This window comes from Meleagris gallopavo, chromosome 4 (assembly GCF_000146605.3).
Source record: "Meleagris gallopavo isolate NT-WF06-2002-E0010 breed Aviagen turkey brand Nicholas breeding stock chromosome 4, Turkey_5.1, whole genome shotgun sequence".
In the NCBI taxonomy this organism is placed as follows: Eukaryota; Metazoa; Chordata; class Aves; order Galliformes; family Phasianidae; genus Meleagris; species Meleagris gallopavo.
Window position 1 is genome coordinate 21,316,404 of NC_015014.2, and position 24,677 is coordinate 21,341,080.

General features: G+C 39.5%; 1 protein-coding gene across 1 annotated transcript; it reads left to right on the forward strand.

The window, feature by feature from the left end:
- Positions 1-67: 67 nt before the first annotated feature.
- RASGEF1B (RasGEF domain family member 1B) lies at positions 68-15,488 on the forward strand. The gene is made up of 13 exons (XM_010709731.3): positions 68-277; positions 1,331-1,453; positions 2,271-2,408; positions 5,524-5,736; positions 5,832-5,906; positions 6,982-7,077; positions 7,242-7,344; positions 8,027-8,106; positions 9,865-9,960; positions 11,239-11,334; positions 12,493-12,616; positions 13,295-13,367; positions 14,179-15,488. The coding sequence occupies exons 1-13, from the start codon at positions 101-103 to the stop codon at positions 14,201-14,203; spliced, it is 1,419 nt and encodes a 472-aa protein (XP_010708033.1). The 5' UTR covers positions 68-100; the 3' UTR covers positions 14,204-15,488.
- Positions 15,489-24,677: the final 9,189 nt, after the last annotated feature.

Here is a 24,677-nt window from a genome sequence, read left to right on the forward strand (position 1 = left end):
TTTTTTTTTTTTTTTTAGAATGATCCCATCTTTTGAGTGTAGAACACCAACACACCTTCTAATAATTCTCTCTTCCGTGTGCGTCTCTCTCCAGGAAAGGATGCCACAGACGCCTCCCTTTGCAGCAATGTTTGACAGCAGCAGCTACAACAGGAACCTGTATCAGTCAAAAGAGGATGGCTGTGGAGGACTCTACTACCACGATAACAACCTCTTATCAGGGTCTCTGGAAGCTCTGATCCAGCACTTAGTGCCCAGTGTAGATTATTATCCTGATGTAAGTATGAGATGTTGCACTGGCACCACATTGTTCAGAATCAGCGGAAACTGGACATGAGAACAACTGTCATTTGAGAGTCTTTGGCCTGTCCAGAGGCATGTGTGCCTTGAGGTTTTTTAATATATCTTTTAGAAAAGAAGAATGATACCAAAAAGTCTTGGGGACAGGATGGCTAAGGGATGAACTATGTCACTTTTTGTTGAAAATCTCTGGCTGAAGACATAACTCTGCTTGATTTCATAGATGAATTTACAATTCTGAGACAGGACCCTTACAGCTCCAAGACAGAACTGTCCTTAAGCTCTTGGTTATCTACTAATGCTCAGTGTAAAATTTAAAAACGAAGCTATTTATGTACTGATTAGTCGAACACTGTATGTTTCAAGCTCTGAGAACTGGAACATTGTAGATTTTGTGGTAGATGTCATGGGAGTGGATTGAATAATTCGAATATACGTCTCACAGTGAGTTCAAGTAATTATATGTAGAAAGCTGAGGCAAAATAAGGAACCTTTTATTTTAGTCCCAGAATGAGTTACTATTTGTTCTGTAAAATTAAACTTTGTGTGAGGACTGATTGCTTTATCTAGAGAAGCATGGGAACAAAGAATATCTGTGTTGATAGTCAACGTAGATTGGACTGGCAGCATTAATTTTATTCTCTTGTTGGGCTAGAAAGAGTTATGCCATAGGGCACTGGCTCTTGCAGAGATGTACTGTAGAGCAAGGGAGATGAGCTGAGATTCTGGGTAATTTCAAGTACTAGTCTTGTAAGAACACTTACTAGTGTATAAAAGCAGAGTTAAACCAGCCCAGTCCTGCCTTGTTTTGGTTTAATCTTGCCTAATTTGGCTCAAGCATGATGGTACAGCACTGAGTAGGAGCAATGACAAGTGTTCAATTAAGTGATTGTTGCTGTAGTAATAGCACTCATTACAGCCAAATGCAGTTTTGTTCTGCAGATACTAAAATGATTTGTCAGGAGCAGATTTAGAGAAAATATAAAATGGTGGTGACTTACCCCTTGGTCTGTCTTTCTCTTGTTTGCAGAGGACGTACATCTTCACCTTCCTTCTCAGTTCACGCTTGTTCATGCATCCCTATGAGCTTATGGCCAAAGTTTGCCATCTGTGCATTGAGCAACAGAGACTGAGCGAGCCTGGCCAGGACAAGGTAATAATCACTCACTCTGAGAATCTGACCTTTAGTCACTAACATTTGTGGGAAGTGTCCACGCCGCTCAGACCATCCTGTGCATTGCTGCTGCTACAGTTTTCATTTTACCAATACGAGGGACAGAAATAAAAGTGATGGTTATTAATGGCACATTCTGCAATGTTTGCTTCTGTGTTTCAGTGTTCCTAATGTATTAATGTGTAGTGTCAAAATGTTGGAAACGTTTCACTGATGTGTGCATTCTTGTTTCAGTCTTTGTGGAGTGACTTATCTTGCTGGCCACTTACGTGGGACTGCTTTTTTTTTTTTTCCCTGTGCATTCATACAATATATATTGAAAAGGAAACAGAATGTGGATGTTGTAATAGAGCCTTGCCGGCAGAAAATAACACAAATTAAGATACTTGAATCCTTGCCCCAGTTTTTCCCTGCGATGTACTGTACATACATACATAAGTGGTGAATGATGCTTACCACTTTGATAGTTGATAGTCATAAATTACGGAACCACTAATGTACGTCTTTTTCTGTGTTCATTCTAATAATGAAGAGAAAGCATATGGATATAGATATTCTAAGATTTTCTAGTTACCTGGGACATAATTTCCAGCCCACTTAAGCTTTTCATTGGCCTTAATGGGTATTGACTCTGGCCTGTAATCCAATGAAGATTTAAGTTAAGCTTAAAAAATTAACTGACCTTCATACCCTTATGCTCCGTTGTATTCTGCAGAAAGGAATTCTATTTCTTTTGGGTTAGCTGTGTTGTGTATTGTTCTTTCTCATAATGCTTCTCCTTTGTATTTTCAACTAGAACCGAATACGAAAAATTGCTCCCAAAATCCTGCAGCTCTTGACGGAATGGACAGAGACATTTCCTTATGATTTTCGAGATGAAAGAATGATGAGAAACTTAAAGGAGTTGGCACAAAGAATAACCAGTGGTGATGAGGTAAGTTGCCTGTGAACAGAGTTATTGGATAAAATGCTTTGATACTGTGCATTTGTTATTGTTAATAACATGGTATGGCTCTGGGAGATTAAGCTAACTTGTTATGATGGTTCTTGAAGGCAAAAAGTGCTTTCCCGTAGCTAGTCTAAGAAGAAACTTTATAACAAAAGCAGATCCTCTTCAAAGCAGAGACAGGGTTCTCCCCATCCCTAAAACCGTGAAACAATCACACAGTGTGCAGACAAGCACAATTTTGTGGAGGTTTATATTTTTCATTTTTAATTATTTTGCTTGGAAGAAGCCAGATAGAGTATTGGGAATTTTTGCACGTTGGGAAATCCCTACCTGTGTGGTGCGAGTAACATTTGCTGGAATCAGGCCTCTGATCTTTATGTCAGTGGAATAGTTATTGCAGGCTTGGGAAAAAGTTTTAAAAGAAAAACTGGATCAAAAAGAATCATCTCGTGTTTAAAGGATTGGATCTGGATTCAGTCTGTTGTATTCCTTCTTCTGAAAGCAGCACATGAGAAAATCACTTCATCTTTTACTAAGTGCTGGTTCTCAGGCCAAAGAAGTTTCATGGAGGTCTTATGCAATACTCTGTCGTTTAATTGATACTTGTCTTTTAAGTACTGAAATAAACTCAACTAAATTCAAGGCTTATTTTCACTTAGTGGAAAGGCAGTTAACAAGGTTTCGACAAGCATCTCTTGTAGCTGGCACAACTTCAAGATTGCAAAAGACATTGGAGTGGCATTTGGAAGAGCTATAAACACAAAGAGCAATTGCTAAATGGCATCATGTTTCTAGCCTTCCTCAGCTTAATGTTACATACATAAGCTGTTAAATAATGATATGGACAAGCAGCAAACAGCCTGTTAACAAGCTTCAATAGGTAAGCTCTACTGGGAGGAGTTGTGAATGCTGCCAAAGCCTGAAAAGACCTTGAGAGACTTCCACTAAGGATGGAAAAGAACAAACGTAAAGTTATTTGGAAGCTGAGATACATTTCTGTATCTGAAATTCCATATGTGAAGGAGAGGAGGAACAAAAGAAGAGAGGTAAGGGGACTGAGATGCAGTATGGAGTATAAATGAAAAAGAGCAAACACAAGTTTAGAGTTGCTTTAGATATCTCTAAAGGGGACTTTGGACTGTGGACAGAGCAGGTTTGCTTTTGCCATGGAGGTACCTTTCCCATAGTGTTGCTTTGTTTGTTGATATTCTTTTAATAGGAAGATAAGGAACTGATGTTCGGATTGAGGAGAAGCAGTAAGATGGAAAATCATCTACTGAAAAGAAAGGCAGAAGCCGGACAAGCTATTAGAAAATGATCTGTGGGCAGCAGTCTTACTCTGACAAGGAGCTACAACTTTGCCTACCTTCCATGCTGCACATCCATGTGTCTTCAAGTTTTCCCTTAGAACAATAAAGGGAAAACAAGCGTTGCAGTAAATTGACTTGCATTATTGTGAACTGCATGTTCACAAGTTGCAAACAGCAACTTCCTTGGTCCTGCTTTTCTGCAGATTGCTTGGATTTAGTTTTGGGAGTTATTAATTTGAAACAGCCTGTTCCAGTTCACCTACCTTGTAGCCTCCTATTCCACTTCTGAATTATTGTGCTCTACTGCTAAGAGCTATCACCGAGAATCCAGCTAAAACCATTCACCATATGAAGATATTGCTCCACCAAGAAAATCTATAGGATATTGAAACATTATTATTGATTTCTTAATATGTCTTTTTAAATCTCTATATTTCTTGCCATTCCTGCCACATTTCCTCTCACTGTCCTGAGTGGTCATGCACGTGAAATATTTCCAGATATTGTTCTAGTCCCTTTCATTGCTTAACTGACCTTTTTTTCAAGTTAGGCCTTACGGAGCTTTTCACATCAACCATTGCCTCCAGTTGCCTGATCAGTTCCATGAAAATGCTGCTCAGTGTCTTTTTCTGTAAAAACACTTGATAGGTAGATGCAAAGCCACATCAAAGCCACTCCTGTGCTTTTCAGTTCTCAGAAGTTTTAAAATATAACTAAATATCAGCGTTGTTCCTTTTATTAGCAGGTACAAGACTTGTTAGGTATGGTGCAAATGGAAAGTGGTGTTCTTTTAAAAAAAGAACTTAAATTTAAATAAAATAAAATAGACTTGAGCTTAGGATTATCATCATTAAATCTTCCTAATTTCACAACTCTTGTTGCTGCATCACTGTAGGAGCTAAGAGACAAGTTAGTCAGAAGGTGTCCAAATAAACTGCAAGGTAAACTTGTTTAAGTATCATCTACCAGGAAAGAGGAGTGTGTAATGTTTTGGGTTCAATTAAGAGTTTAAGGAACAGGATACTGCAGGCTAAGACCTCAAGTTGCCTTGTTTTTGTGTGGTCACGCCACACAAGAATTCAGGTAGTTCAGCTTCAGAAATTCACCAGTTGTCTCCCTAGTTTGGTTATCAGTTCTGGGTTGGCATAAACCACAAAATTCATATTAGGTTTATTGATTTCATTTGAAGATTAACCCACTGATTGTTAGGTGGTTTCCACAACAAGCCAATGTTCATCTGAAGAGTTTCAGATGCATTTTTGGTCTCAGTCACTTACCAGTTGAACAAGAACACACTTCATAAAGTTCTCTTAGATCATGCTTCAAAAAAATGGGAAAGGAAAAAGGCCAGTGAGGCACATTTGTCTATAGAAAATCAAAACACAGACACCAGAATGCAATTATTTACCACAGTACAATCCAAATTCAACCTTGGTTGAATACCACTGACCTCAAGAATGAATTTGACCCAAAATAGTGCTGCTTATTTGGTTAAATTTGGAAATACTTATAGCAGCTTTGGAGAGAAGGTTGAATTCATTAGAATATGAGAGAAGTTCATGTGTTTGATCACACAGTATTTTGCTGCTAGTAGGTTTTGGATGCTCATTTTTTTCAACTACTTATATTTTCCATCAGTAGCTGTAGGCTGGTGTCTGGAATTTGGAAGAGGGGCCACTGGGGGTCTGTTACAGAGCTTTACATCAGCATCAATCTGCTTTGGTGTCATGCAGACTTTAATACTGTCCTCTTCTGTCTTGAGAACGTCTTTCGATTGTTTCATGTCACAGATGTATCGGAAGAACGTCCAGCAGCTCCTCCAGAACCTGCTTCGAAAGCTCGCGACTGTTAGCCAGTATGAGGAAGTACTTGCAAAAATCAATGCAACGTCCACAGATCGCCTCACAGTCTTAAAGACCAAGCCACAGTCCATCCAGAGGGACATAATCACTGTCTGCAATGATCCCTACACGTTAGCTCAGCAGCTGACACACATAGAGCTTGTGAGTTTTATTTTTTTCCAGTGTGGTTTTATCCTTCTCCTTTTGAAATACAAGTTAACGGAGGATCTGACTTATTGCTTATGTGCTTTATTTAGGAGAGACTTAATTATATTGGACCAGAAGAATTTGTCCAGGCGTTTGTGCAAAAGGATCCTTTGGATAATGACAAGGTAATTTGGAGATCTGAAGCAGCTCTGAAATGTGACATTTAACATCCTAAATTGAAATGCCTTGTGAACTGCAAGTGAGGACAAACAGAAGCAGGCTTTAAAACAAAAATGCTTTAGTATTCATCTTAACAATTTTGTTTCATCAATGCTTTTTCTTCCTGGAGCACATCTCCAGGTGCTCCAGAACCCAGCACACAAATTGCATCAGTCTAACTCATTCGCTGTTTTTTTGTTTGTTTGTTTGTTTGTTTAAACTAAGGGAAAACTTAATCCTGTGAATGTTTTCTTCCAGCGACCTTTGTGTTCTACAGCACAAAGCTGAGTTTAACTTTAGCTTTTACATTACTCACTTTGAACACCTGCTCTTCCTTTTACTAAACTGAAGGTAGAGCAGCCATTGAAAAAAGCAAGCGGGGAGCTTTAGGTCAGAATAAGATGAAGAACAAAGATGAATGTTTTTAGGTAACTGCTAGTTTTATCTCTTTGGGTACTGTCATCAAGATTATTTATGCTCCTTCAATTGTACAAAAGGGAGTCAGCTAACGCTAGAATTACCATCCAGCCTAAAATTCACCAACAGAATAGGATGACTCATAGGAACAGGTTGCCCAACAAGGCTGTGAATGCCCCCTCCCTGGAAGCATTCAAGGCCAGGCTGGATGGGGCTTTGAGCAACCTGGTCTAGAGGAAGGTGTCCATGCCTATAGCAGGGGGTTGGAACTAGATGATCTTAAATGTCCCTTCCAACCCAAACTGTTATAAAATTCTATGACTCAAGCTTATATTTTGTTTTTCTGTGAGATGGTATCTCAAAATTACTTTAATTTATTTAATTTAATATTAAACAGATACTTATCATTGTTTGCTTATGTCTATCCTGATACCTCAAAGCATGCTGGTGGGAGTACCCGGCTCCTTGAGTGCCTCACTGGGTCAACAGCTCGAGAAGTGGTACATACTCAGATACTGTCAATTCTGCTTTCCCTCTAAGTTTTGTCTTAAGATGGCAAGACAAAAAGCTGAAAGGTCCCTCTTGGTGAGTATTGTAGTAAAAACTGATGTTTTTCCTCTTCAGAGCTGCTACGGAGATCGAAAGAAGAGCCGTAACCTGGAAGCATATGTGGAATGGTTTAACAGACTCAGTTACCTGGTTGCAACAGAAATCTGTATGGTGAGCGAGGACTTCTGCTAAAATGTTTTGTTTAATCATCAGAACTGTGGAGTCTTTTTTGCTGTGGTGATGTCTTCTTGGGATGGGAATGGGTGTTGTTTCTTTTGGGGCTGTGTTAGTGCTGTTTCCTGCTAAAGAATCACAAGCACATGCGTTTCTTGCAGCCTGTGAAAAAGAAGCACAGAGCAAGAGTGATAGAGTATTTCATTGATGTGGCACGGGAATGTTTTAACATTGGGAACTTTAACTCCTTAATGGCTATTATTTGTAAGTATGCATCCTCAGACATGTCCCTGTTTCAATCTGAGTAAATGAAGTGTGATACTTTCTACAGAAGTCTGCTACTTAGCATGCAGTTGGGAGGGGAAGTGGCAGCGAACTGCTAAATGGTATTGTAGTATTACCTCTGTAAGAAATTATTTACTTTTTAGTGTATATCACAGAGTAGTTTTCATCGTAACTCTTAGATCTCCACTTTTTGAACCAGACTTTAATGCTAAGTTGAAATAGAAACTCCTGTAATATGGAATATTGATGTCTTCCATAGTTTCTACAGCACCACAATCTCCAAGTGGTTTGAAAATTACAGACCTTTATATCTGATAGGAAGCTATTGGGAGTATTTGTTGAAATGGGAAAACTTCCCAGGTACATGGAATTTTCCATTAAATTTGTAAAAGGTAGAGTTGAGACAATTTGGCTTTTTACTGCATATTCATGTTTAACAAGACCATGTGAAATAGCGTCATAATATTTTGTTAGACCTTTTTTTCTGCAAAATATGCTGATCTTTGTTTACGATGTGCTTTTATCTCTGGACTTTTAACAAAATAATCTGACTTCTAAAAATATGTATTATTGTTAATAGCTCCTCTATATTAGAAATACTTAACAGTCTTAAATAATCTCCAAGATTTTAAAATGTTCAAACAATTTTTCTTACATCCAGCTGGCATGAACATGAGTCCTGTCTCTCGATTAAAGAAAACATGGGCAAAAGTGAAGACTGCCAAATTTGATATTCTTGAGGTAAGTTCAGCCAATACTTGGACGCGTGGCTGTTGTTAGCATGCTACTTTCAACTGCTCTGAAGTGAAAGTTTGGCTGCTTTTTGACAAGTCTGATTTAGTATATATTTGTTCACAATAGTGTAAGCAACAGGAGCAGGGAGATGACTATCTTGCTGTACTCAACTCTGGTGAGATCGCATCTTGAGGAATGTGTTCAGTTTTGGGCCCTTAGTCCAAGAAAGACATGGAGGTTCTGAAGTGTGTCCGGAGGAGGGCAGTGAAGTTGCTGAGAGATCTGGAGCAGAAGTCTTATGAAGAGAGGCTGAGGAAACTGGAATTGTTTAGTCTGAAGACTCAGGAGAGACCTTATCACCCTCTACGAACTACCTGAAGGGAGGTTGTGATGAGGTCGGGGTCAGCCTCTTCTGGGTTAACTAGTGATAGGACAAATGGCCTGAAGTTGCATCAGGGGAGGCTCAGGTTGAATATTAGGAAAAAATCACCCTCTCCAAAAGGGTGATCAGGCTCGAAAGGCTGCCCAGGGCGTTGCTGGAGTCATCTTCACTGGAGTTGCTTAAGAAATGTGTTGATGTGGTCTAAGGAACTTGGTTTAGTGGGCAACGTTGGTGGTAGGATTAGATAATCTTTGAGATCTTTTCCAACCTTAACGATTCTGTGATTCTATGATTAATGGAAATTCCAGAGAGTGTAATAAGAATCTCTCAGCTGTCCTGTGCTTTTTCAACATGAAAAGAGTAAAAGGAAGTAATTGTCTATCTACTTCCAAAACCCACCTTCTAAATGGCAGTTTCATAATTAAAATAGATAAACTCTTGAAAGGCAAATATATAAGGGAAGGTTGGCGTTGATTCACCTAATGCACTTTCTCTGAAAATGAAGTTTAGCTGTCAGACAGCTGCTTTGTCCATTCAGAGAAATTGATCTTGATTGATTGCCAATTAATTTCAGGTAGTAGAGACCTTTGGCAAAGATTGTGTAGGGCCAGCAATATATGAATTTGTGACATACTCAGGAAATAATTTACAGGTTAATTAGCTTGGTCTATATAGCAATTGTTTAACTCACTCTATAAGTGATACAGAGGCAGTGTAATGTTCATGACACAAGCACACGAGGTGTTTATTAGTATCAAGAGATTTGACTTGTGCTCTGACAATGGATTAAAACTTCACGGGAAGCACTCTTACTTCCTGCATCCTTGGGTGGGAGATGGCCTTTTTTGTGTCAAAGCTCTTAATCAGCTCTTATTGTCACAGTCCTACTTCATTCAAACATATTACGCGGGCTGGGTTCTGCTGGTTAAGAACATGCTTTGTGATCTGTACAGTCATCCTGACCACTATCAGGTTTAGCTGCCTGATCTTCCTCTGCCATTGCAGCTGAGTCAGCTCTGAGAAATCTGCATACTTAGGAAAAGCAGAATATTACTGCTAAGACCCGCTGTTATATTAGTTCACAACTTTGGCTTTTGAGTTAAAGATGAGCCAACTTCTTGGTGGAGAAGAAAATAAAAGGTCTATGATGCCTGCCTTTGTTTCCTTGCTGCCAACTTGTATTCAATCCCTTCTTGTGCTGAGTGAATGTTTTTTTTTTTTAAATCATGCTTCTCTTCTGATTGAAGGAACAAATGAAGAGATGCCCCACTTCTTTAAAAGCTCTCGCTTTTTGAAACAGTTGCTCAAGTGAAAAGATGTTGTGTCTGGTGATGACACTGGCTCTCTGAAGCTCATTATTTACATTTCTTCATGCTTTGTAGCATCAGATGGACCCTTCTAGCAATTTTTATAATTACCGGACTGCTCTGCGTGGAGCCACCCAAAGATCTTTGACAGCTCATAGCAACAGAGAGAAGGTATGTTCACAAATGACTTGACAATGGGCAGAGATTAAATAAGCTCGTTAAGTTGCATGGTAAGCTTTTCTCTGGGGATTCTGATGTTCAGAGGTGCTGATAATTGCTGAAGGAAGGATAAGGAGAAGTGCTGATGAGGACAAACTAGACACAGGAAGAATAACCAGTGGTTTCAAAGAGACACAACTGGGCATCTTTCGGTTTTAAATTGTTTTAAAATCTACTAAGGAAAGAAAGACATTCAGTAACTGAAATATAGACAAATCTTCAATCTAGATTCCTTGGAGTCCCTTTCCTGTACAGTGTTAGATGAGCATTAAATAAATTCTAGAGTTTCTTACTCGAGAAGGTGAACTGAATCGGTTATTAGTGGGAAACAGCGAGTTAAAATCCCCCCTCACTGATTTTTGGATTTGCTGCAAATTATGCATTAACAGGGGTAGTTTTGTTTCTTTGTTCTTCAAAATAAATTAGCTTTTGATAAGTAAAGTGGGTTTCATTGCACATGAATCCAGAATTGCGATTGTAGCTCTTGTGAAAAGGAGCCACCCATTCTTAGCTGCCACCCATAGAAGCAGTTTTGTTCATCAAATACTTTTTTTGAGAGTAAGATGAGTTTTAAGACTTCAGAGAAAGCTCACACATCATGAAATGTTGCAGCAAAGTCTTGCTTGGAGGTAGATACGGTGACATTTGTTTTATTTCCAGTTGCTATAAGGATGTACAGCTATGCAAATTTTTGTGTGCAAATTAAAATACAGTCATTTGAAGGACGTAAGAATGTTACAATGTTCTCCAGAGACAAATAGTTTGGTTTGTTCAGTTGTGGTCTGTGCTTGAGCCAGTCGGTGCCAAGACTTGCTTGAACTTAGGGAATTGTAGTTCAAAAGTCATTTACTGTTTTTCTAAGCACACCTCATAGCTGCAGTGAGCAAACAATTGAGTGCCAACAAGTGCTTTGGTTCTGACCTTGACAGAACCACATGCCAAGAAAACTTGAAGATAATGGAAGAAGTAGTTTGACACAAAGCTGGAAAGGACACTACATGGTCTAGCTTACCATCCAAGGGAGAACTTTCTTCATAGAAGAACTTTACGCATTATAAAATGTAGCGCATGCAGAATTTTTGTTCAGTGAAAGGAGAGAGAAATAATGCAGATCTTATTTTATGGTATTTTGCTTAGCTTTTGTACCACCTGACTTCTTTTGAATGTTCTCTGCAGAGCAGTATATTTCTAGTCAGCACCGGTCTGGGAGTAATTTTGTTCTTTCCTTAGATCGTGATACCATTCTTCAGCCTCTTGATCAAAGATATTTACTTCCTCAACGAGGGTTGTGCCAATCGTCTTCCAAATGGTCATGTCAATTTTGAAGTAAGTAGACCACTGTGGCACCGAGTGGGGTTTTTGTATACCATCAACCACTTCAGCGGCAAACTCAAGGCAGATCTTGATTCAGCTTCCACTGGATTCTAGTGTATAATTGGAGTACATCTGTTTCTTCTCACGGGAGTGAGGAAAGTGCAGTTATGGTGGAGTTTGAATATTTATAGAAACCAATTCAGTAGTCATAGGTTTTTAGTTAGAAAACTCAGAACTTCTGTCCAGTACTCAAATTTATCTAAATATTTCAACTCATACATTTGTTTATGGTCAACCAATAATCTTAGAAATTAGTATTTTTGGTCTTTTTTAGAACTCCAAAGTAAAAGGCAAGTTCATCCTTGTAAGATACACATGTGGTGTTTTTATGTGTGAGTCACAGAACTGTGTGATATAAGAGCAATGAAGGAGTTTTTAGTCCATTTCAGTAATTCTTTTGTCTTTACTTTCATATTTCTTATCTGTGGATTCTCCCATGATTTGTTTTCCTAGTGCTATCTGTTCTAAAGACGCCTGGGTCACTCACACAAAATTACACTGATTTCACTTCTTGTAGTCAGCCTCAATTAGCCTGGTTCTAAAGTTAGATGGCTTGGTGGTCTGGAATGTCTTTTTTCACATAGTATAAATACCCTTGAGGCATGCTAAACCTTAATTGAAAGAGCTTATCAGTGAGTGACATCAACGCACCACTGGAGAATTTTTATTTTTGGCATCGATTTGCAACAAGAAAATGGAGTGTTTCATGTTGATTAACTTGAAATGGAACATCTGGATTTCCAAATGTCAGTGTGAAGCACTTGATGTGAAAATTACTAAATACTTCACTGTGCAACAGACAAACAATGAGTATCATCAAATGTGGAAGTTGAGTGTAGAAGTTATCAGCTATGTGAAAGGAAATTGAGTGCAGATCATGATGTGCTATTTATATTCATAAACAACAACAATTTCACCAGAGCTGAGAATTGGGAAGTCATTCCAGGTTGAAATAGAAACACAAGAGTTGTTCGGTTAAGTCATGTATAAAATTTAGCAAGCTCCCAAGCCTTGGACTTGAAACTGGGATCTCTTCACTCTTTAAAATATGTTCAGGTAAATAATACCCTCCTGTATATGACATCTTCATATCCTGTTCTACTCTGGCAGAAGTTTTGGGAATTGGCAAAACAAGTCAGTGAATTTATGTCATGGAAGCAAGTGGAGTGTCCATTTGAAAGGGATCGGAAGATTCTGCAGTATTTGCTCACTGTCCCAGTCTTCAGTGATGATGGTAAGGAGCCCTGGAATTCCTACAGATCCAGTGTCACAGGCTATTGTTTTGTCTCTATCCTTGTTAGGCCATTGCTTCCTCTTAGAAAGAATTTGACCTGAAACATCTCTGTCTGGAAAGTTTAAAAAATGCTTCTCCCTTACAAATAAGAGAGAAAATAAGGTTTTTCTTTTAAGTACACATGGTCTGTGAAAATTGACTGTGACCTTTTCTTTGAAATGGAATGAAAATACTTGATTTGATATACAGACTCTGTAAATATCATTTGAACTTTATTTATATGGACTTTCAGGACACTTAAAAGGGTGCTGCTTGAGAAAGGAAATTGGAACTTGGATGGTTTCTTATGAAGCACCATGGCCCTAGGCTCAATTTTGCCTTTTGAATGTTTTCTTCCTCTCATGCTTTTCAGTTCAGACTGGCTTTTTGGGTTGTTGTTTTTGTTTTGTTTTTTTTTTTTCCCCTTCAGGGCAGTCTTTGTTCTACACTTTTTGTTAGTATTGTCTGGATGTAATTATAAGCAATGTTGTACTTTATGATGGGATTCTGTAGCCCTAATCTGAGGGATGGGTAATGTAAGCCTGCTTCATTTAACTTCCAACTTCTATCCATTTTCCAGGGCGAGCAGATTTTTAAATGCCAGTAGACTTAATGTATTGTATTTGCTTGTGATTGCAGCACTTTACTTGGCTTCCTATGAGAGTGAAAGTCCTGAGAATCACGTTGAGAAGGACAGATGGAAGACTCTGAGGTTTGTGTCAAAGGTTACTCACATCAATAAATAAAGAGAATAGGATCTGGAGCTAGCATCTAACAGTTAAAACCAAATGGCACACTATGCGTTTGAACAGATGGGTCTCAGCATCAGCATAAAATCACCCTTTCGCTCCGGAACTCTTGGAAAAATGAGCACAGTTTTCATCTGTAGCCTTCTCAAAGCTTCTTTCCCTTAAGAGGATGGGAATCAAGAGAAGAAACTGAGTATCTTAATTTCTTACACTACTCAGTGTAGAAAAAGTACTTTCTGAGCTTAGAGAATTCTGGTTTTCAGGCAGCCCTTTCTGGAGATACTGTATCCCTTTCTGCACCTAGTTTTTCAGAGATCACAAAGATGATCCTGAGTCAAATGTATTCACAAAACCAGGTAATGATTTAGAGTCTAGTCTGGGAAAAATAAGTTGAATCAACTACTAGCTTTCCTTCCACTGCTGGCTGAACATAGATGAGTCAACTCTCTCATTTTACTAATTTCAGAAAGGTACGAGAACTGTTATGGCACTGTTTTAGCTTCTTCTTTGTCAATTGGCTTTTTTTTTTTTTTTTGGGGGTTTACTCCTGGAAGCAGAGAAAACTGATCACGTGCATAGGTAGAGACATAGAATTAAATAGTGTGTGCATTCCACACAGAGGCGAGGTGGACAGAGAAAGTCTGTGGGCTAGCAGATCTGTAATAACGTCAACCTCAGTTTCACAGGATCCTTATCTGAGGCACTCTGAAACTATCTGAGGAGATTTACATCATTCTAATGGCTGTTTTGTTCACGTTTCCCTCTTCTTTTCAGATCAACGCTTCTGGGCAGAGTCTAATGCATGGGATGGCTGCTGCTTCTAATGCTGTTCTCACCAAGGGGCATGGTGTAGTTTATGTTTTTGTGCACCGAGTGGCATTCAATGTGATGAATGAAAACTGTGCAGTCAGTTGAGATAACTTGTCAACAAAGATGAACAAGTTAACTCAAGAACAAACAGGCAGCTTCTCGTACCAGACAGATGAGATTAAATCACAGCCCACTCTCAACTTCAGTATTGATTGAGGACAGCACTGACAGAAACCTTTGAAGAGCTCAGATGCCGCCCGTGAATCATTCCACACCTGGATGGAATATTTTTTCCCTTCTTCATGCTGGAACTAGCTGCTACGGGGACTCTGCAGAGCTGATATGATGTTATAGAAGAGAAAAAAAAATCACTGTACTTACAGTGGAAACCCAGGTCCGCATTGACTTCCTGATAAGCTGAAGATAGCCAGGAACTCTGGTCAGGACTGCCAACAAGGGAAAGGACTGGACACAACAAATTGGCTGCTGGGGAAAGTTTCTCTCCACCACTGTAACGGTGGCTATTTTCTTTTTCCATTATGTTTTTGAGTTGGCTGCTGGCAGGCAAACTCATCATAAGTTATTAAAAAATATGTTAAGTATTAAAAATTAAGACTGTGGTAGAACAAACACCTGCTAAAAAAATGCAGTAGCTATGTAGCGTGGACTATTTTACAACTTACAGAGAGGTTTTTTCTTTCTTTCAGTTGTTTACAACTAACCACTACATGCTACAGACATTCTTGTTTTTACTATACAGATTTGTTACTCTAATTTTCCATATTTGGCCTTCTTATATTAGGTCGAACAATCTGACTTTTCTAGAATGGTCTCTGAGAAACAGATGTACAAACTATGTTGACATATGAAAGTATGTTTTTAAGTCATTTTTATAATTGCATTTTTTGGAAGGATAACAATGGAATCCAATTTGATGGAGTTAGCAAGATGCAAAAAAAAAAGAAGAAACAAAAAAACCAACAAGGCTTCTTCCCAAGTACATCTGTGAACAAAGCAGTCTTGTTTGCTTTATGGGTTACTGTTCTGTGAAGTAATTCACTGTGTTACACACCTAATAAGTTTGTAGTAGCTCTGAATACGTAGCCACTCTATTTATGCTAGGAAAAACCAAGGGGGGGAAAGAAATTGTAGCTGTAGATCACCCTGGATGCGAAATCACTAAGTATAAGCAGTACTTGGCAAAACAGGTATTTGCAATTATCCTACCACTGTTATTAAGAAAAAGAATAAAGATATCTATTTGTTGCACTGCATCTGTTTTCAGGTAAGGCTGATGTTTAAGTCAGTATTCTGTCTATCCCTTTTCAGGCAGGTATTAACTTCTGAATTCTTTAAGAATGTGCTGTAGTAGTCTTCATCAGCAGGAATGCATACTGACCTTACCTACTGTCTGTCTGCTAGTACAAGGTGCTGGAAATTGATAAACTGCATGTTCTGTAAGCACCAGCTATGGAAGTGCCCTCCTATTTGGTGCGTTAGGGTGGAGGAGGAAGAAGAGGCCAACTTTTTGAAAGAAGTCTGCTTCTTCAGTTCACACATTTGTACCCCAGCTTTCATCAGGTGAGGGCTATCCAGCCTTTCTCTCTACAACCCTAAAGGAGAAATAGCATTAAGCAGCATCCACTAGAGCATGGGCTCTGTGTGTTGTATTTTGGGATAGGGTCTGTGCAGCCTCTGTTCTATTATTCTTCAGTTTTGAACATCCCAAGATTCTGTTATGTTTTTGAACCATTGATTTGGAAACAGGCAATAGCACTTATCTGCAGCAAATGAGAGAGAAAATGACCTTTGTGTAGATATCCAGCTTCTAAAGGAAACAATGCTGCAAACTCTCAGAAATGAGATGTTAAAATGACTCATTAACCCTATGGATTGAGTGTTCAGTCAGTATTTAAAATCCCTGTACAGTGCTGATAGATGCTCAGTACTTAACAGGGACAGAAAAATCAAAGTCTGCCCTCTCAAATGACTCAGAAATGACCTGGATTTCTTTCTTTCCATAGTGCAAAAAGAGACAGAAACTGGGGTTCTTAAGATCTGTTTAAACCATCTATTCAAAAGAGTCAAGGTATCTAGCTGTGCCCACAAGAGCAATGCCTGTTCCTGTTACTCAAATATTTCCCATTTCTCCGACTTAGGTACGGCTCCATGGCAAAATCATAAAAAGAATTTTCAGTTGTATGCAATAACATGCCAAAGCCTGCTTAAAGACATTACCTCCAACACAGCAAGCAAGAAGTTTTATATCCAAGTGATTTCTTTGTGTGGGAGAAGGGGGGGAGGGGAGTTTGTATGCAGTCTTTCTAAAAAGCATTTTCTGTCAAATAGCAGTAGGCAAGCTGTTGTTCATCTTCCAAGACACTTTTTGTATTGAGTACTGGTCCCTGGTGCTTACAGTGGTAATTTTGTATTAGTGTGCAGCGGGACCTCTGGTGGGCATCTGGTGGTATTTCTGCTGAGAAGTGTTTTAGTCATCAGCCAGGTCCAGATGGCTGACTTCTACCAAGAAGCCATACCCTACACTGTATTTTATGGTCTCTGGGTCTTGTGTCACCAGCTACTTTTCAGCTTGAAAACATGGCTGATAAGGATTTTCAAGGGAACCAGCCTATTTACCATGCTGCTATTGTTAACCTTCTACTTAACACGTTACAGACTCCAAACTGCCAGATGTGAAGTGTGAGTTTGCCAGAAAGTGCATTGTTGGCCCCAACAGACCACTTTGCCACGATTCTACCATGCTGTGTTAAGTCCTTCTGGAATAAGTTTATGTTGTCTCTAATAGAAAATTTCAGCTGTAACGTGACCCTTAAGGATGTTTCTTTACAGGACAAGTGCATACCCTGCAAGATTTCTGCTTCAGTACTACTACTCTCCCCTGTTCTATGAAGTCCAAAGGTTGGAAGGAGATGTTATTCTTAAGTGATAACAATAGCATTTAGATGCTGAGTGCTTCACTGCTTTTTATTGTTTTTTTTTCCTGAGAGAAAATGCATACAAGGGACGATCAGAAAGAGCTGTGGTTGAAACCTGAAGGCAGATGGCTGAGAACAGTGAATGATGTGGGCAAGAAAGTCCAAAGAAGCACATATTGTTGTCAAATAAAGAGATTGGTTCCACTTGCAGGAAATGATCTATCAATTGCTAAAATTGCAGCTGCATCAGGACCTTACTGTTTCTCAGGGAACGCTGATCTTCTCTTGGCGATGTCTTTCAGAACTGGGCTATCTCCCACATTTTATTTCTGCCGTCTTTCTCAAAATTGAGTGAAAGTATGAAAACATGCATATTTTCATTTGCCGTGTTTTAGTTTAAGAGAACTGCTTTTAGGAGAGGTTGGTAGAAAGACAGAAATAATTACGGCTGAGAACATGTCCCTCATTTCACTTACACCTCCTCCCCAGCTGGCTCTGGTTTTCATTTTCTGTCAAATGAGTTAGAGAAATAAGAGAAAAAGAAGAACATAAGGACAAGTCATGGAATAAGAGAAAAGAGGATATGATAGGAGATTGGTTAGCGTCCCTTTCCTGAGATAATTAGCGTAAGTAGTATTGAAAAGAAATGCACGCAAGTAAAGTTAGTTGTTTGACATGTATGTGCTGCTGACACAGAACCTATGCTCATACATGGGAATAAGCAGAGTGATCTATTGATTGAAAGGACATAATAACAGCATGTGAAATTCTAGTAAAAGTGACCCGATAATACAACAGTTAAAAAAAAAAAATCAGATGATAATAGTAATAACAATTTGGAATCTTCTATCAGTTTTTATACAAGCATTTGGAATTGCTGAAAGTACTCCTGCCTAGCATGTCTCTAATCCAGATAATTCCATACTGAGAGCTAAATAATTTCACTGAGCTGTCATCCACTGTCAAAAAGCAGTTTAGCAGTGTGAGATTTGAGGAACAATGTGACGCTCGATGAAAATGTGTGCCTGATGAGGAGGATGCATGCTTAGGTCCTTGGTTCCCATGGCAGGCACTGCAGCCTCAAAACAGGCAGAGCTAATTTGAGACAACGTATGTTACACTAGGCTTCCTAGACATAAATTATGTAGGAATTTATTCTAGTTCTGATCAATTATTCCTGATTCTACTGTATTTACTTATCCCTGAGAATCTTGCTGCTTAGAGAGCCTGGATAGGATAGATTACATTAGTGGAGAAAAAGAATGAAATATGAAGAGAATGAAAAGTGTCAGAAACTTGGAGTGGAAACTTGGATTTTAAGAGCAGCACAGATATCTTCTGAGGCAAATGAGATCACCAAGTGGAAGCCCTTGTATTTTCCGAAGTTGACACAGCTTTCATTTTTCCATATTAGTCAGAGACAGTCACATTTTTGCCTTATACTGTCTGCCCTGTTCTTCCCAGCTGCAAACTAGGCTGCAGTGGTGGAAAGAACTGGAGAAATGGCTTTTCTGAAGCTGGACAAAGGAAAACAGGACTGTCACTGGCCCAGAGCAGCACACTGCTCTAATCAGGGAAAGGGAAGGGTGTTATTGCTGTATGAAAGTCCAGTGAGGTCTGACTGCAGCTCTGATAAAATCCCGTTTCCATAGAAATATTCTGTGTTGTGAATGTTTGAGATGAGAAGAGGATAGGCACAACAGTATATGAAGTTGAAGGTTCTCTAACTTTGTTCTGAAATATGGCTCTATTTATCATCTTCGTATCTCGCACAGATGATCAAAACTGTGCAGAAAGGCTTTCTCTCTTATCCCCATCTAGTAACTGATCTACTTAATGCCACTGGGGCCATTTCTCAGCACAGTTATTACTCAGCAGCAATTTGTCAATAAAGAAGCAGATAATTTAGGTACAACTAACTGAAATCAATCACACAGAACGATCTGTTGTGACATTTATGTGGTAAGTTTACTGAAAAAAGATGAGTGTAACATCAAGAAAAAACTTAAGAGCTGAAACCAGGAAAGATAATTCATCCCTTACATGTGGGAAAAAAATTCTAGGTAGATCCACATAGTTTTGGCTCTGTTTAGCTTTTTTTAAGGAGTAGGAGAGTGTTTTATTTTCTGGGACTGCTCAGCCATCCTCTCCACATAAGTTAACTTTATGTGAAGTAACGTAAGTGAATATTGCTCAGCAGTGAGAAGGTACACCGCAGTTTGCCTCTCTTGTGTGAAAATTCCAAGAACTGTGTTTGATTACAAAGTTTGGAACTGACACTAATAATTTCTGTAACAGGGAACAGAGCTCTTTGCTGACGTGGTTTCATATTAACTTCCGTAAGGCATTTTTTATGGTGCTGTCCTCAGACATCTTTAAGTAAGATATTAACAGTGAAATTAATTGCAGCTGAGATGCATTCTGATTAATGTGTGCTAAGAAAATTGTCTTCTAAAGAAGCAGCTGTCCTTCTTGGCTCTAGACTTCTCTGTCCATATACTATGGTAGCTGACTTGATATTTTGCTTCTTGTAACCACAATTATGTTAACCGCTTCCTTTATCAAAGATCAAATTTACTTCCAGAAATCTTTTGAAAACAACAGTCATATTTAGTAAAACAAAACGTGGGAGGTTGCTAAGAAAAATCTCAGTGGAAAAGAAACAGAAAATCACAGAATCACAGAATGGCCAGGTTGGAAAGGACCTCAAGGATCATGAATCTCCAACCCCCCAAATTCCAAAAATCTCTAACCTCCCAAAATCGTAGTAAGTCCTATGAGAATAGTCATTTTCTGGCAAATTCCTTAACTATTCCTACTTTGGAGTCTATTCTAACAATTTTTTTTAAAGATAACTTTTAGATAATTGAGAATACTATATTGTGGTTATCTAGAACTTCAAGAAGTATGTTACAGAGAATGTCCTGACTGAGGTAACTGTGAAGATTCTTTGAACTCCGTAACTCTGTAATTCTTTTACAGAAAAACATGAGTACATTGTCAGAACGTTCATGTGAGCTTTTGCTTGGGGTCTTAATAATACCTTTAATCATGTGCTTTATCTTTTGGTTAGCTGTGAAATGGTCAGGCACTTGGATGCTATGACCTTTGAAGGTCCCTTCCTTCTCTCTCCTCTCCCTCTTCCTCCCCTCTTTTTCTAATTTTTCAGCTGCTGTCACCAGCCCAACCACTAGATGTCTGCATTGCACAGAAAACAAAGATGCCATGAGAAAAGCAGCTGGGAAAATGAAAGGACAACCAAGAAGAAGGGGGAATGCAAAAAGACCTGCAAGAGCTCATCGCCAGTCCCAGCCACCCTTTAGACAGGGATGATATTCAGACTTCTCTTGCCGAGCTCTCATTTCAATGCCCAGGGCTATGTTTCCACCACCACTAATGCAGAACTGATGATTTTATTTTCTGTGGAGAGTGGGGGGGGAAAAGGAGCACATCTCCAGCTCCAGCCTAGTGTTAGGATGTGGCAGCGGCATGTTTTCCATCCACCTTAGGAGTGATTTAACCTGGTAGATGGAAGATGGTGATAGGACGAGACGTAATGAGCCATAAGTTGTGCCAGGGAAAGTTCAGGTTGGATAATAGGAAACATTTATTCTCAGAAAGAGTGGTGAGGCATTGGAGCAGACTGCCCAGGGAGGTGGTAGAGTTGCTGTTTCTGGAGGTATTCAAGAACCATGGAGATGCTCACTACCACTCTGGTTACTGGGCAGTAGGGATGGGTTAATGGTTGGATTAAATGATCTTAGTGGTCTTTTTGCTCCTGAATGACACTATGACTCTACGATCTCCTCTGGCTAGGATGGCACAGGGCAAGGATGTCCTGGAGATTCCCTGTTTCAGTGGCGGGGTGTGTGAGGAAGCAGATAATGATCCACGATGACAGAACCTAGCTCTGTGACGTGCCTGGACCCGTAGAAAGCATAACCTGTGCAAGATCAGGCACTGGGACAGCTGAGCACTGTGCTCCCCAGGTTTCTAGGTCCAGTGTTAAACTCTACCTTGGACCCCTATATCTCCTTTGTCATGCACAAGCCTACCTCCAGTTCTTGCTCCCCATTCTTTTATTTCTGCAGTTCACATTTATCTTTCTTTAAGGTACCACCCTGTAAAGCCCTGGTCATAACCTGGCATACTATGCTGCTTTATTCACAGTGAAGATTTTTATTGGCGTGATCCTCCAGCTGTCAGCTCTGGGGACTTTTATGGGATATTAATTAGTAATTAGTCTTATTTGTCCCGTGATACCCATGGTCATAGGATTCAGAGACGTAGCTGCCCATTGTCCCTCTATTCACCTCAGGGTGACTTTGGTGCTCTGTAATGTCAATCTAATTTTGCCTAGAGCAAAATCAAGATATGTTCTCTGCCAGAGTTAATGGTAGTGATGTCCTATGTAACAAAATCGCTAGCTGTTTCCCTTGAATATGTTCTTGTAGCATTTTACATAATTTGATTGCTATTGTTGAGGTCACACAATACATTTAGACAAGCGACTGTTGTATTGTTATAAAGATGCATTTTACAGACTGCTACAGGAGAGACAGAACAGGGAGTTGTAACGGGTTCAATGTTAAATAGCATTAGTTATAATAGTTTGGTTAAAATTGCTTTTTACATCTATAACTGAAAAACATCAGCAAGAAACAACACCCCAAGTGCAAGGCCCAAGTTGACTTGATAAAGTCACTAAAACAATTCTTTTCCATAATATTTTCTAATGCACTTTCCATAATACTTTCACTCTGTTTAGGTTATGATTTCATTCTTACTTCCAGTGCCAAATTTAGTATAGTTTTGAAGTACCAGAAAATGCATACTAAAATCTTTTAAGTGCTGAAATTATAACTCTGAAATGCTGGCTAGGGATAAACATAATAACCTTAAATGCCTTGGTTTTCTCATATGGAGATGACTCCTGTTGCTTCTTGAAGGACATTAGGAACACAGAAAATGCCATTTCTGTAGAGCACTATGTGAGAATTTTGATGCCAGAAGGCTGTGGATGAACTTCAGATTTTATTTTACTTTTTTTTTAATTGCCATCATTTATTAAAATAATAATAATAATAATACTTTTCAAGCATTAAAATTGGTGAATGATAATTGGCAGAAGCGTATCCTTTTATATTACTGATTCGGTAGACCAGCCACACAAGTAAGAGTAAAATCTTTAGAATGCAAATATGTGTCTAGAAGCTAGAAAGGAGGAATAGCATTACCAACCTGTAATCCCCAGCTGTTTGATTCTTGACTGAGAGGAACAGAAATGATATCTTAAAGCATCTGGTTTGTTCTGGTTCAAATGTGAGCTCTGCAAAAGCAAGGCACAATCTGAAGCTCCATATTCTCAAGTTCATGCTCCTCATATCTTTACGGTTGTAAATCTGATCCAGTTCTTGATAACAGACAGCACTGTAAATGGAAAGGATTATGCATAGGATATTTCCACTACACTATTTTATCACTGCTCCAGAAGCTTGCAAATAGGAGAATGGGAATTATAGATTATAGGGCTTGTGCAGAATGAGCGTACAGTTTTCTTTTAGCACATGCTGTCCAGGGAAAAATGAAAAGTGAAAACTAAGTTGCTTCAGAGCCATTGCAGCTCCAACTCCCTTTTATTGTGAGAAAGCCAGGCAACTTCTCTTTTCCCACATGCAACAACTAATAGCTGGACTGATTTCTGCTTTCCCAGGCTGATAAGTTATCACAGTTCCTTTGTTTTGCACTTGATATGTACTCAGGATGACTTACTTTCTCAGGTACCCAGTTACGCTTCTCAAGGAGGATCTCTGGGTTCCTGAGACAGCAGTTCTCAGGTTCTGAGTTAGTTGCCTGGCAGATATCTTCTGTTAGTGATTTAGCAGACATCTGAAAGGAGAGAAAAGAAACCAGTATTTTCTTTCTCCATTCTCACCAAAAATCTTTGAGACATGAAAGCAGTTAGAGTTTGAGGACCCACCTTTGGATAGACTGGTTTCCACTTATATCATCTGTGAAAGGCTCTGTTCCATTTCTGTAGCTTCACAGTGGCATAGAACCTCATTGTAACTACTGAACCCAACAGCCTGCAGTGCTAACACCCAGCTCCTGCATTTCCATCAATTTCCATCTGTTTTTGGAATATAAAGCGGTTGTTTAGTGGGTGTGTGAGTGGTGGGTTGATGGTTGGACTCGGTGATCTTAGGGAAGTTTTCCAATCTGCATGTTTCTGTGAGTATGATTCTTGATGGCTCTAAGCAGTTCATGCCACTGTATAACATCCAATTCCCTAAATTTAATCTGTAGTTCATTAATGTTGATGTACTCAAAAGGAAAAAGAAAAAAAAATAGAATAAAGCTAAAAACTAAAGAAATAACGAAGAAAAAGGAATTTTTGTAGGTTTTGGACTGCTACCAAATCAAGTTCATTTCGAACCCATACTGAACCAAGTGTTCCTAGTTGTAACCCACTCATACTGCCACCCTGAAACACTAAAAAAACATTCTCTAACACGTATTAGAGTCTTCTAGAAAGAGGCAGTGTAGGATTTCAGTGAATAATATTGCATTAGTGTGCTCTGAAGTATTTCCTTGCCAGTTCGGTTTCCTAAGGCATCTATTTCTGCATCTTTTAAGTTAAAGTTACTGAGTTTGGAAGCCGTGGTGCTGTCTCCTGTAGGTTTGTTTAAAATACGACCCTCTACTAACAATGTAACCTACATGAACAGGACCAAAAGAAATTTGTAACGAGTTCTATGCAATTTTTACCCCTTGACTGTACTGGGAATGGGGCTTGTTCTTCAAACTGCAACAGTTTGTAATATTGTAATCTGTGTTATCCAGGAGTTTATAGGCAGTACAGCAACTAGCTGTTGCTGTGCACTTTCTGGTTATTTGAAGCTCACCAAAACTATCATCAGGCTGATAGCGAAGAAATCATCAGCCAACACTTCAGAAGCCCACTTCTTCTCCCAGGTGCCAGTGATAGGATGAAAGGTAACAGCCTCCAGTTGCACCAGGGAGGTTCAGGTTGGATATAAGGAAACGTTTATTAGCAGAAAGAGTGGTGATGCAGAGGCACAGGCTACCCAGGGAGGTGGTGGAGTCAACATCCCCAGGGGTGTTTGAGAACCCTGGAGATGTGTCACCGAGGGACAGGGTTAGTGAGCGTGATAGGCATGGGTTAGGGCTGGGCTTGAGGATCTTGGAGGTGTTTCCAATGGCTTTGTGATTCAGAAGCAACATAAAGACTTGGGTATTTCTCTTCCAAGCGCTTCAAGCAGCAAGTTTGGGTTTGTGATCGGGATGAAACACAATCCACAGTCTGGGGGTGAACAGACAGACACTCCCAAAAGGAGAGGAGAAAGGTTGGAGGAGAAAATCAGAGCTCCAGGCACGCGTGCAGTAATACCCTCCCTGCACCAGCCGAGCCGCCAGCCCGTGCCGTGCGGGAGCTGCTCGGATCCAACGCACCGAACGTGGCTCCGCAGAGCCCCCGGGGCGCTGTCTGAGCGAGGCCGCAAGATG